Source organism: Chelmon rostratus, chromosome 2 (assembly GCF_017976325.1).
Source record: "Chelmon rostratus isolate fCheRos1 chromosome 2, fCheRos1.pri, whole genome shotgun sequence".
Lineage (NCBI taxonomy): Eukaryota > Metazoa > Chordata > Actinopteri > Chaetodontiformes > Chaetodontidae > Chelmon > Chelmon rostratus.
This window is the reverse complement of record NC_055659.1, coordinates 5,816,032-5,829,474: the sequence shown is the minus strand read 5'-3', so window position 1 is coordinate 5,829,474 and position 13,443 is coordinate 5,816,032. Positions and strand designations below refer to the sequence as shown.

General features: G+C 41.7%; 1 protein-coding gene across 3 annotated transcripts in view; it reads left to right on the top strand.

Annotated features, from left to right (window-relative positions):
* Positions 1-13,443, top strand: part of stab1 (stabilin 1) — a 74,335-nt gene that overhangs the window by 32,221 nt on the left and 28,671 nt on the right. For all 3 annotated transcript variants that reach the window (XR_006007112.1, XM_041944190.1, XM_041944198.1), the window contains exons 30-43: positions 930-1,041; positions 2,515-2,592; positions 2,968-3,069; positions 3,158-3,262; positions 4,135-4,269; positions 5,076-5,204; positions 6,026-6,079; positions 6,430-6,543; positions 7,463-7,658; positions 8,187-8,282; positions 8,451-8,496; positions 9,797-9,876; positions 9,954-10,079; positions 11,161-11,234. Coding sequence is in view for 2 of the 3 variants with exons in the window: in XM_041944190.1 (XP_041800124.1) it covers positions 930-1,041; positions 2,515-2,592; positions 2,968-3,069; positions 3,158-3,262; positions 4,135-4,269; positions 5,076-5,204; positions 6,026-6,079; positions 6,430-6,543; positions 7,463-7,658; positions 8,187-8,282; positions 8,451-8,496; positions 9,797-9,876; positions 9,954-10,079; positions 11,161-11,234 (1,447 nt within the window). In the remaining variant the exon portion in view is untranslated. The remainder of the gene's footprint in view (positions 1-929; positions 1,042-2,514; positions 2,593-2,967; positions 3,070-3,157; positions 3,263-4,134; positions 4,270-5,075; positions 5,205-6,025; positions 6,080-6,429; positions 6,544-7,462; positions 7,659-8,186; positions 8,283-8,450; positions 8,497-9,796; positions 9,877-9,953; positions 10,080-11,160; positions 11,235-13,443) is intronic.

Genomic DNA, 13,443 nt, shown 5'->3' with positions numbered 1-13,443 from the left:
CCCTGCTGCCTTATTTTTTAGTCTTAACTGTATAACTTCATCTAAGGATTCTAGGTTCTAAGAAATAGTCACTCTCGCCTGAACTACCATAGTGTGCTCCTTGTATGCATGCACTCCTCCACTACACACACATGCACGCACATACAGGTAACTTGATTACAGAGATACACACACAGAAGACTTAATGTGATTACAGCTCCTCAATCATTGCTCAGTGAAAGATGATAATGTGTCTGTGTGATTAGCTCTGGTCATGGCTTTAATTCCCATGTTGACAGAGATGGTTACACCGGCAGTAGCCCGCCATGTCCCTTTCAAAATTTCCCAGAGGGAATTTTCTAGTTCGAAACTACCCCCCACCCGTCAGTATATCACCAAAATTCCCAACTCGACTTACCAACCTGATTAACAGTTATTTTCTGTGTATCCAAAGCATGATATATCTTATTCCTGCGTGCCGTATAGCTCAAGTTTCCTCCTGTTTGAGTAATGTTTGCTAAAATCTACAGTAACCATCAGTTTTAGGAAATAACTGAGCCTTTTTTTTTTAATTATATATATTTGTAAGCCGTTTTGACAGATTTGCATCAAAGATTTACATGGCACATTGTTGGTGTTGGTCTTCTCAAGAGACATCTTGACACTGCAGAATGTTGTCAGCATTGTCTTTTGTTGATGTCCTTTGACCTGCTCAGGAAGACTTGTTTTCTCTGGCAATGTTGAAGCCTAATCATGCTTGAACTGAATTCACCAGGAAGCTGAGTAATCACTATTCACTGGATGTTTTGACACATCCGTCATGGTGTAAAGTGGACGTGATGGAATGCAGACCCTTCAGGCTTGAAGCCACATCCACAGTCTTCCCGGAGCACATTGTTTTTTTTGCTCAATGACTCATAACCATTTCCTTTTGCTCTCCCTGGTTGCAGGGCCCATTATCTGCAGGGGATCTACTCTGTAGAAGATCTGGACACACTGGTGGGTAGCAGGCTGCCCACCTTGAACCCCTCCACCTACTGGGAGATCAGCAACAACAGTGGGGTAAGAATGGGGTAATTGTGAAAAGCTGACTGACTACATATTTGGGTGGATTTACACATAGTCATGCAATTTATGAAGATCAGTTTGGTTGTGGAAAATTCTCCACCTCTGAAGCACATGTGCAAATACCACATTTGTATTATGGGTGTCCGTGTCATTCTTTGTGCCATCTCCTCTGCAGCCAAGTGGTTCTTTATGTGTACATACTCACACTTGCATGCATGTGGGAGTTGCCATTGTACTGTGGCACTGTAGTTTGTGCTGTGGACAATTCTACAGCAAGCAGAAGGGAAAGGCTCTCAGGAGGCCAATATAAAGCTGAGTGTATCTCCAGATCCCTTTGTGCAGTGCTGATCATTTTGTGCTGTTAAAATAGAAATGTGTTCACAATAGTGTCCTTTGAATTGTAGGCAACCAATACCCTGACAGTGTGGCATTGAAAAAAAGAGATGTTACCACAGTTTAACCATTAAACAGAAATGTAAAGACACAGTTTTTGGTTTTATAGGGAGTTGCGTGTTGGGACCATTTCTTGGCAAACAACAGTGTATCTATCCACTTAGAACCCCTCTGCAGCGTGTCTGTGAGCACAGGCTTTTGATTTGGTCTCTGTACAGGCACAAACCTGGCAACCTCACTCAATGCTTTACCAGATTACAGTCAGATCACTTGACTAAGATAATTTTTCAAACATTATTTAAACAACAAGCCTGGTTTCCATAAATAATTCCATGGTGTGGAAAAATTCTGGTTTAGTAGCAGAAGGGATGTAAGTTTGTTGGGACTGGGAGGTCCTCGGCCATGATTATTTTCCAAAGTATCTTACTTTAAATGTCCTGAAAAAAGAAGGCTGGCATGCAGCCACACGCTCCAAAGACAGAGTCTGTGTAGCAGGTGAAAAACCCCACTCTGCCCTGCTCATGTGACACTTTGCTCCATGTATTTCAGCCACGTCCTGACTCCAACTCTTTACCTAACACACAGACGTGAGGTTGATATCCATCTCATTAAACTCTCAGAGGAAAAGTGAATATGTCCAAACAGATGTTGAACCATTCCTGAAATTACTTCAGTAATATAAACAGACCTACACATTAGGCTGGATTATATTTAATGAAGAATATAGTTTTTCTCAGATGGATTTGAACTGCAGCCTCAGTAAATGTTTTAAACTCTTTAATTACTGAATGTACATGCATTATCACATCATCGTTATTTTCTGACCTCTGTGATCTTCTGAGCTTAGCTTCACTCATAGAGACTGGAGGGCTCAGTCCCAGGTGTTGACAGTGTAATGATCTACTGCCTCAGCAGATCAGTCAGTAATTACACGCAATTTGTGAGTTTGATGTCAGAAATATCCCAATCACACCTGACATATGTTCAAACCTGGTTCAGAGTTACATACACAAACACACACGCACACAGACACACATATACAGCATGTATTTAACTTATGTTGTTTTGTTCCAGGTGGTCTGCATTGGAAACGCCTCCATCATAACACCCAACCTGCCTGCAATCAATGGCTACATCCACATCATAAACCAGGTGTGAGAGTCAGCCAGGGGGCCGAGTAGAGTAAAGTGGTTATTCATTTATATTTAGAGCTTCACCAGTATTGGAGCTAGTTTATCCTGATGGTGGCACTAGAGAGAAGATCATGGGGTTGTTAAAAGGGTTTATCCTCTGGAGGCCATAAACATCCACAGCAGTGGCAAAGTCCAAGACAAGCTGGTGTGTTAAACAGGCAGACAGCATTATCCTTAAAGGCCCAGGGAAACAGTCTAAGTTTTCCTAATGTTTGAGTGGAAAGAAATTTTAAGGTTGTGTTTTTTTCACTGGATAAAAATAAATTTGAATCTGTGTGGATCCAAAAAAAACCCCAAAGCCTGATATCCTGTTTGCTTGTTTGCATGTGGTCAGGTTCTGACCCCATCCCGCTCAGACCTTCCCCCAGAGCCTCCCACCCTGATGGCCTTCCTGAACTCCTCTTCCAACTTCACTCTGTTTAGACAGTACGCTCTGGTAAGGTATCTGTCTGTTTATTTGTCTGTTTGTCTGAACTCAGAATTAATTTGTTCATTTTTCTGTGTGTGTGTGTGTATTTTCACAGATGTACAATCTATCAATGCATCTGAATGCAGCTGAATTTACCCTCCTGCTGCCGACAGATGATGCCATCAGACAGCACCTCAGCAGGACTAACTCCTCCCTCCTGGTAGGTCCAGATGATATGAGCCAGTGCTGCCTTCAAACCCTCAACTGTAATTAAAATAACACAAAAATGGATGCTTTAAAGTCCAAGTGAAATTAAATGACATTTTCTATGTCTACTAGAGCATACTGTACATGTCTGCTCTGTAAATCACTTGTCCCTTCTTTGAAAAAAAAAAAAAAAGGTATGGTATGGTAAGGTATGCATAAGGTGCTAGTGTTAACGCCCCAACATAAACAAAGTAGATGATCACACTGACCAGACAAGAGAGCTAAGAAGCTGCTGGAGCTTGAGGTTCAGCTCTGAGAGATGCTTGATCATGTCCACCATGAAGGCCAGAGCACACAGACACTTGCTGTCTAGACTAACGGACACTTAAGATCAATATTACTTCATGTGGTGTTAGCGTTTCCACAGCAGCAACAAGGCACCCCTTTGCAAATTCAGCTTCTGAGCTATTAGCTCACTCACCACAAAACTTGACTGCATAACACCGTCTCTGTCAGAATATGGTCTAGTGAAAGCTGCTTGTTGGGCATCCAAACTCTGCCAAAGAGCGTTCACTTTATCAAAGTGAATTTGTCCTTGCAGTTCATCTAGTTTCACATGCTCAAGCTGTGATGATGCACGAGATTACTCAATCACATCTCATCTACCCTTTGAGACATTTCTGGCTCTTATCTCATGAAGATGATGTCCTCAGTCTGAGTTCCACCTAAAAAAGCCAGATTGGTCAGTTGTTTTTCCATCTTGGGAACTAAACTAAATCTGAACAACACAAAGATGTAGGCGGTGACTATCAATGAACCGGAATTATTCTTAACCCCACTACTGTCTGTCTCTTTGTGTATGTCTGTATTTGTTTCTCTGTTCAGGACTCTGATGTGTTCAAGTACCATGTGATTTCCAATGAGCTGCTCTTCCCTGACCACCTGTCTGATGGCGCGTTCAAAAGCACACTGCTGGGTGTTGACTACGAGGTCCAGTTCCACTTAAACAACAAAAACCAGGTAACAATAGCTAGGCCATCAGGTTTCACAGTCATGTGACCAACCTATTAAAAGTTTTCTTACTGCAGATCATTGGACTTGTCTGTTAAATGACCACACTGCAGCTTTTGCAGTCCTATCAGTTATTAGATTGATTTCCTTTCTTCCAGGCAGCCCTGAGTTTCATTTCATTTTTAAAAATGTAATGCAGAGAAATAATCCATCACACTCAAAATGTGGACTTGGTTAGAGTTACTGTATTACTTTTTTATCTGGTTGTGCTGTTGAGAGTAGGTTTTTTTGTTTTGTTTTTTTGTTTTGTTTTTTTTTTTTAAATATGTACCTGGGGTGTGTTCAAGGACTTACTGACATCTAAGAGAGTCAGCTGCAAACAGCAAAATCAATACAAGAAACAAGTAAACTCACATTACCCTTTTCACAAAGTCCATATTTGTGTATTTATTTGTCTTCTGAGTTTGATTTTTATGACAGCGATTGTCAATAAAACACTTTCCTGCGGCTGAGTGTCAGTCGAGGATGAATGCTTCACTGAGGAGAGCTTCTGCTCACTGCTTCGTTATACAGGTTATGGTATGAAACCTTGCCAGAAAATTAAACCTTCTAAATGTTGACTGTGATGAACTATCTCTATGCAGCAAGATTCAAATCTCTTTAAGTTAATTTTAATAGAAATAAACTAGAACTAGCGGCTGCCTGGAAAGAAGGAAATCAAACTGAAAACTAATTGCGTTTAATAAAGACTTTTGATCTTTACCAGTCAGACGGAGTGAAGAGTCTGAGTTGATTCTTATTTTCTTGTCCTCCAGACAGTTGTGAACGACGTTCCTCTTGACGGCAGTTTCATTGAGACCCAGTACGGTGTCATCATAGTCCTGCCTCAGGTCCTAAAAGTCCACCGCAACAGATGCAGCAAACAGGTCACCATGCAGGTCAATGTAAGTATGGAGGGACGGACGGATGAATGGATGGAAAATTGATCAGTGGACAGATGGATGGATGGAATGATGGACAGATGATGGGTGGATGTGTGAATGGGTGGATGGATGAATGAACAGACAGATGGATTGAATAAATGGAAAGATGAACCTGTTGTTTTGGTTCATGTGTGTGCAGCTGTGAATGTGAATATGGAAGCAGGATTGGGCGGTAAGATGGTATATGGCCAAGTTATCCCCCACCAGCCTGATGTGTGCAGAGGTGTGTGTGGTTATTTTGTTGCTGCCTGGTATCATTTACACATCATTTAATTAAGGCTAACATAGTTGAACAACCTTGCGTAGTAGCACTGCGGTCTACCGCTGTTCTTGAATTGGGAGGTGCTGATTTGTTAAGTTTGTTTGTGTCTTTTTGCCTTGAAATGGCCATAAGGATTTAATGAACTGAGGTAGAAGCTTTTCATACAGTATAAAGCAACTGTGAACAACAGATCCTGTAAGAATCCTGTTACTAATGAACCATATTAAACCTTGTTTTTTACTGCTTATTTAAATGCATCATCTGGTTGATGAGTGTTTAATTAAAACAGTTTATTTACAATTTAAGCATTATTCCATTATTGCAGCACATTTACCTAAGTATTTTTGTTTGCTCTTTTTGACAGACTCATTGGATTAGCAGTGTAGAGACTTTGCTGCCGATACAGACGTGGTTCTGACATATTTATTGTTGAGATGGATTGATAGATGGATGAAGGATGGATGGATGTTTCTCCCAATTATTCCAACCCCTCTGTCCCTTTCTCTCTTCTTACCTCTAGGGAAGGTGTACAGACTGTGAAGGACCACCTCGATGTCTATTCAGCTACAAACCAGTAAGAAAGCTGCTAGTCTATGGGGGGTGGGCACAATAACAGGAACACCTGTGCAGCATCATCCAGAAACACGATCAGCAGCCTCAAAAGTGACCTCAGAGTCTAATCACCTACCAGATTCTAACATTCACAAAGTGAGGATCAAGAGGAATAGATTATATTTAATCGGATTGTCTTGTACAGGCGTAGCTGTATTATTTGCACCACACTGGAAAAAATCTGTTTCTATGAGTCATGTCTATCTTTTTGAGCAAGTTTAATTAATTAATCAGTTATCTTTGTAAATACCCTTGTCCTCTTAAAGCTCTCAGTTTGAGTTTCTGCTGTGTTTCTAATGTGTTTGATTGCAGATCAAAGAACAGTTTCCAGCCAACATGCGATCCAACTGTAAATACAGGAAGCGTGTTGGATCCAGGAGGAAGTCAGTGCCAGGATGTGTCATCAAATGTCTTCGGTTAATCACGGTTCGCTGACACAAATACTTGTACTTTAGTTCTACCAGTATAAACTGCATCTGAATTGGGAGTCATTTTAATTCAAATTTACAGACTTAACCACTAGTGATTGCCTGTGTTGTGTCACACTAGTTGACTCTCAAATAATAGGATAAAAATAACAGCAGCTCATTAGATCTTTGGTCAGTCTCATTCTTGGCAGAGAACACTTTTTAGTCTCCATTTCCACTAGTTTCTAAGACCTTGTTTTAGACTCTGTCCAGTCCAGTAAATATTCTTCACTACAGTTTTGCTACTAGTACTTAAACGAGTAGTAGTACTATGATTATATAGTGTTATTGTTCTAATGACTGGATTACTACTACCATACTGATACCTGCAACAATTAGCTGGTTGTTAGTGTTACTGCTACTACTCGTAGTGGCAGTAGCTAGTTCTAGCTGCTACTATAATACTACTATTACTACTACTGCTACGACTCTGACTGCCTTCAGTACATTAACATGGAGTATGATGTTTTCTTACAATAAACTGCTAAATATCTTGGGATGATGCAACTCCTGCCCCAATGGTGAATCTGTATTAAATTGTAGAGAGAATGCTAAGGAAAACTACACTACTAAATAGACATCTCAACTGTTTGTTTTTGTGTTTTTCCTGGGTTGGACCATTTAAACGTAATCTATCGGTGATGCAGCCTCTGAGAGAACCGTAGACAGTCTTTATTGTTGGTATCATTATTTTCCAACCTCCGCTATAGCCTTGCGTTGTCAGAATGGGCACAATAAAAATTTACATAACAGGCACATATGTTTGAATGACAAAAAACATTGCATTAACACACACTGAGGTCATCAATGGTACAGATTCCAGGTTTGAAAAGGCGTAATAATTGTGATAATACTAAAACTGATGGTCTGTCCTGCAGGATTTCTCCTGTTGTCCTGGTTACTACGGCCACGAGTGCTACAAATGCCCTGGAGACATTGGCAGCTGGTGCTCCAATCATGGGGAGTGTCAAGATGGCAACCATGGCAACGGGGAGTGCCATTGCTACGAAGGTTTCCATGGAACTGCGTGCGAGGACTGTGAGCCGGGACGTTATGGAATCAACTGCTCCTCCAGTGAGGAACACACACATCCTGGCAGAAACACTCTTTAACACACAAAAAGAAGTTTTTGTCTGCCACAAGGGGGCTTTACTTGATTAGACTGACCAAAGAATAAGAGCAGACTTCATGAAGCATTATCAAGGCTGAGATGTAGTTCTTGAATGCTAGAAAAAAAAAAAGGTATTTGTCCTTTGTTAAGACAACATGGTGTTCCAATTTTGCTGTCCATTGCACTCATAGACACTCACTGTATCTTTTGGCTAACAAACTTGAGACACTAACACACCTATGAGGCTAACAAACCTGTAAGGCTAACAGTCCTCCGATGCTAGGAAAACTGGAACACTAACGCACTTGAAGACTAGCAAACCCGCGAAAATTGTATTGATTACAAACCTACAACTTTAACAAATCAGAGAGGCTATTAATCGACAAACAAAGCTATGATGCTAACTAATAATGCTAAGTTGCCTATAAGGCTGCCGTGACAGTTAACTTTTGTGTATTTTGTGTGTGTGTGTGTGTGTGTGTGTATTGCAGAGTGTGTGTGTGACCACGGGAAGTGTGAGGACGGTCTGGCAGGAAGTGGCAAGTGCATGTGTTATAAAGGCTGGAAAGGAGCGTCCTGCTCTATAGGTAAGACACACACACATGCACAGCGAAATTGTATCCACACTCAATATTTTCTCTACCCTATTATCACCTGAAATCTTTTGTGTGTGTGTGTGTGTGTGTGTGTGTGTGTGTGTGTGTGTGTGTGTGTGTGTGTGTGTGTGTGTGTGTGTGTGTGTGTGTGTGTGTCAGAGATTAAGGACGACGCCTGTGGAGGTGTGTGTGACGAGAACGCCAAGTAAGTCCTCCAGTTGTGTCTACAGCTAGTTTGTGTGTGTGTGTGCGTGCGTTTTTTAAGTGTGTGATCTGGATCAAGAACCACTGGGCTTGGAGAAGATGTAAATTTACCCAGAATACAATGGGACAAGCGAAAGACCTACCTTGTTCGGGTTGTCTAAAATCATTCACATTAGCATGTTCACTATTTTGTACTGTTGTCTCACTGCCTTGTAGGAATTGTTAGACCCTTAATTTCTGTTTTTTTTTCTTTAAATACTGTTTACTGATTTTTCTTCATAGTGATATGACAAAGACGAACGATGATCCCTCTCCCCCCACCCCCCTTTCCAATAACACAAAAACAGAACAGAACTAGTGAGTCAGCCACAGTGGCTTGTGTTCTACATCTGAGATAATCTACAAAAAATGACATAATTTTTCATCAACTCCAACAGAATCCAGAATATTTGCTTCTTTTTTTAAGGGAGATATGTTAATGTATACTCAAAATATCAGTCAAAAGTTTGCAGTACTGCCTGAGTAGTGTCCGAAAGTGTTAATACTCAACACAAGGATGTCATCTCTTTACCAGAACATTTTGATGGACTTCTGCTTTTATTGGGTAGTTTACTGCTAACATACTACTACGAATTATCTGCCTTTGTGCATTCCATTTTGAATCATTATTGATCTGTACACTTTTTTTCAACTATGAGTGGGCACAAATTTTCTGAATCACCTTTAGTAATGTGGTTAAATTTAGTAATGTAGTTGACCATTTACTGATGTAGCCAGCTAATATAGTTTTTTATTGATTGAACCACAGTCAATGGGAAATGTACACAATGTAATCATTATATATGACACACACAGGTCATACAATAAAGCAACATTCTTTCTTCATTTAAAATATAATTCTGGCATACACTCTATTTTTTATTTATTTTTCATCTTATAATAATAAATATATAGTTTGATCATGTCAGTAATTTGAGTTAAAATAAACTACAGTATGTGTGTTCATGGTAATTAAGGGACATGTTAGCCTGTGCAACAGTGTGATTCATTGATGTTTTTAAATGAGCTCTATGGCACAGAGGAATGACATATACAATGTAATATATGCCTTGGTTAAACAGATTATACTTGTTAATAGAATATTAAAATTCATTGTTGGTTTGTGTCTGCTAATGGCATTTTTTCATGATGAGTAAAACACAGAATATTGCCGAACATGCCAAATTGGTTGCAGATGATCGCTGCTTTCAGCTTCGGAAGAAATCTGTGACAGATATTGAACAGTTTGTCCTCTGCTGCAGCTGTATAACAGGGCCGAAGGGTTCAGCTGCTGCCTGTGTGTGCGTGGCTGGATATGAAGGCAACGGAACTTACTGTAAAGGTAGAAATGCACAGACAGACACACACACATACACAGGTCCTGTACAAATTTACAATCTGATTTCTTCTCTTTGTCAGAGCTGGATATGTGCAGCAGGTATAACGGTGGATGTTCAGAGTTTGCTGTCTGCACAAAGGTGTCAGCAGGAGAGAGAACCTGTTCGTGTAAAGAGGGATACACTGGAGATGGGGTCATCTGCCTGGGTATGTAGTTCCGACTCCTGATCCCTGACCTTTTACCACCACAGCCCTAACCTGAACCTCATTACCAGGGTAAAAAGTTAACTCTGAATGATTAAATTGTAATTTCAAAGCATTGAAAGTAACTGAATACTGAGCCTCCAAAGGATCTTTTTTGTCTGAGCTTCTTTTACATCTTGCAATATTTTTTGCATTTCCGCTGATCCAGCCCATCAGTTAATGTGTTGTTCTGGTTCAAGTTTCCAAAAACTCTCTGCAGATGCTACAGAAAGGAAAGATGATGTGACACTTTACATTATGCATTTATTGCTCATTAGTCCTTTCAAGTGGCTGAGCCCCGGCAGTATACAACCAGTGGTTGTGAGTACAGCTGCTTTGCCTGGCTTTGGTGGTTGAAAATGTGGCTGTGGACATGGTTAATACTTGGGCTTTGGCTGCAATCATAGTTGAATCTACGATGCTATGAATTTGGCTACTTCTGTATTGCTTGCCAGACAGCAGCAGGGTGAACAGGCTGTGATTGGGGATGTGCCTCCATTTTTCTGTGATTTACAATCAACCCCTGAGTGTACTCCTGATTTGCTGATGTTGAGCGGTAGGTTGTTCTCTGTGCACCACTCTACAAGATTGTTCATTTTCTCCCCGACATGGCTTCATGTTTGAGGCACTTCTGGCATTGTAGCCTGTGATGGTTTGGATGGGCTGACACATGTCGTTGTTGATGCTGTTGTCTCTCTTTGTCTCATTTTGCCTCCTTGAGGCCAGCTTTCATGCTCGCTCTGGGAGTAAGTTGGTAAGAGAGGCCAAACTTGTTACAAGGTAACGCCAAAGCATTTCAGGAAAATAAAAACATCCCTCCATGACCTTTCATGACCTCTGTAGTTAAATGTGTTCTCTGTATTCTCCAGAGTCAGATGTGAAGATATCAGTTTCATCTCTGTACATCCAGCACAGAGATAGTTCCAGGATGTATTTACTTTATCACAAAGCGGGAGGAAACAACATCTAAACACTACAAAAAAATTCTGATTTACATGTTGTGAGTGTCGTAAAGATTAATTTCTAATGTGTTGTGTGTTCACAGAGATTGACGGTTGTCTGGTCAACAATGGAGGCTGCCACAAGTCAGCAGAGTGCATCAGAACTGGCCCCAACAGTGTAAGACAACAGTGTACTGCAGTCAACTCTCGGATTTCCATACTGAACAATGTTCATCCAAACCCAACACAGTCAAGACTCAGTTCTATACCGGTTAAATTTTTCTCTATTCCAGCCATCCATCCAGTCTAAAATGCTGTTTTCCTCCCACCAAAACTGACCTTTTCCAATTGCTGCCTTACAATGTTAATCTTCAAGGATAACTTCTGTATTTTTCAAGCTTGACCCCATTTTCCCATTTTTTGTGTTTAAATGACTGATTGGAAAATGTTTTGAAAGTGGTCCAGTTGGGTGAGAGTACTGCAGCTGTCACCCATGAAACAGACTGCAGTGTAAACCCTCCAGGCAACTGCACACCGTCAAAATATAAACGTGTGGGAAAGGATCCCTACAGAGATCCCTACAACCGCTATCACTCTCACCAAAGTCACCAGACTCCATTTACAGAATCAGTCATTTTGTCATCCTAAAGCGCACACACATTCAAACTCAGCTGAAACAAAATAAAACTTACCAAAACTTGGTTTATCTTCTACTCTTCCAACAATCACCACCTCTGCTTTGTTCTAAGTAAACCCTGACTTCACAGAGTTGGAGGTGAAAATATTCTGGCTCTGGTTTTATCTGCTGCTTCTCTGATGTCCACACTCCCTCTTGCTTCCACATGTAACACAGTGAATTAAGAGTTTATTTAGACCAAACCAAAGGTGGTGATTGTTGGAACGGTGGAAAGATAACCTAAGGCAGTTTTGGTGAGTTTTATTTTGTTCTGTCAGGTTTGAATGAAATGTGTTTTATGATGATAAAATTACTGTTTCTCCTGTTTCCAAACAAAAAGGATCGTACTCATTGACAAAAAGTCCTCCGAGCATGCCAGGATGACCTACAAAATGGACCGCTGGTTGCCAGAATTTACTGAGTGCCACTTGGTCTGTGGAAATTAGATTCTAGTTTGGGTGTATGCACATCTGAAGTACATTATCATCTGAAATCATGAGGACCATCATTTTTAATCTAACATTGAGGCCTCTCCCACGGACTGGGGTGGTGGTCCCTCTATTTAAAAGGGGGACCGGAGGGTGTGCTCCAATTATAGGGGGATCACACTCCTCAGCCTCCTGCAGTAAGTCAGACCTGTTCCGAGTGCATGTTGGACTCTGGCAGGGCTGCCCTTTGTCACCGGTTCTGTTCATTATTTTTATGGACAGAATTTCTAGGCGCAGCCAAGGGCTGGAAGGAGTCTGGTTTGGGGACCTCAGAATCTCATCTCTGCTTTTTGCTGATGATGTTGTCCTGTTGGCTCCTTTGAATCAGGACCTCCAGCATGTGTTGGGGCGGTTTGCAGCCGAGTGCGAAGCGGCTGGGATGAGAATCACCTCCAAGTCCGAGGCCATGGTTCTCGACCGGAAAAGGGTGGCTTGCTCCCTCTGGGTTGGAGGAGAGCTCCTGCCTCAAGTGGAGGAGTTCAAGTATCTTGGGGTCCAGTCCAACCAGTCTGTTGTGGTAAAGAAGGAGCTGAGCTAAAAGGCAAAGCTCTCGATTGACCAGTCAGTCTACGTTCTTACCCTCACCTATGGTCATGAACTTTGGGTCATGACCAAAAGAACGAGATCTCGGATACAAGCAGCTGAAATGGGTTTCCTCCGCAGGGTGGCGGGGGCGCTCCCTTAGAGACAGGGTGAGGAGCTCTGTCACTCGGGAGGAGCTCAAAGTAGAGCCGCTGCACCTTCACGTCGAGAGGAGCCAGCTGAGGTGGCTTGGGCATCTCTATCGGATGCCTCCTGGCCGCTTCAAGGGAGGGTGTTCCGGGCATGCCCCACCAGGAAGAGGCCTTGGGGATGACCCAGGACATGCTGGAGGGACTATTTCGCTCGGCTGGCCTAGGAACGCCTCGGGTTCCCCCCGGAAGAGTTGAAAGAAGTGTGTGGGGAGAGGGAAGTCTGGGCATCCCTGCTTAGACTGCTGCCCCCGCGACCCGGTTCCGGATAAGCGGGAGAAGATGAATGGATGGCATTGAGGCCCAAAGGTGTTGAGTGTCAGACCTAGTTTTAGTTGGTAATGTGCTTCTGTGGTGACTATTGCACCTTCAGCTTCCTTGTTTTGTTTGATCTCAGTAGGTTGTAGAAAAACAAAATTTTCTTTTAATGGTTTCCCTCCAAGGAACAATAGTACCATGTTGCATCTTAAAAAATTTGGTGCAGATTCACTG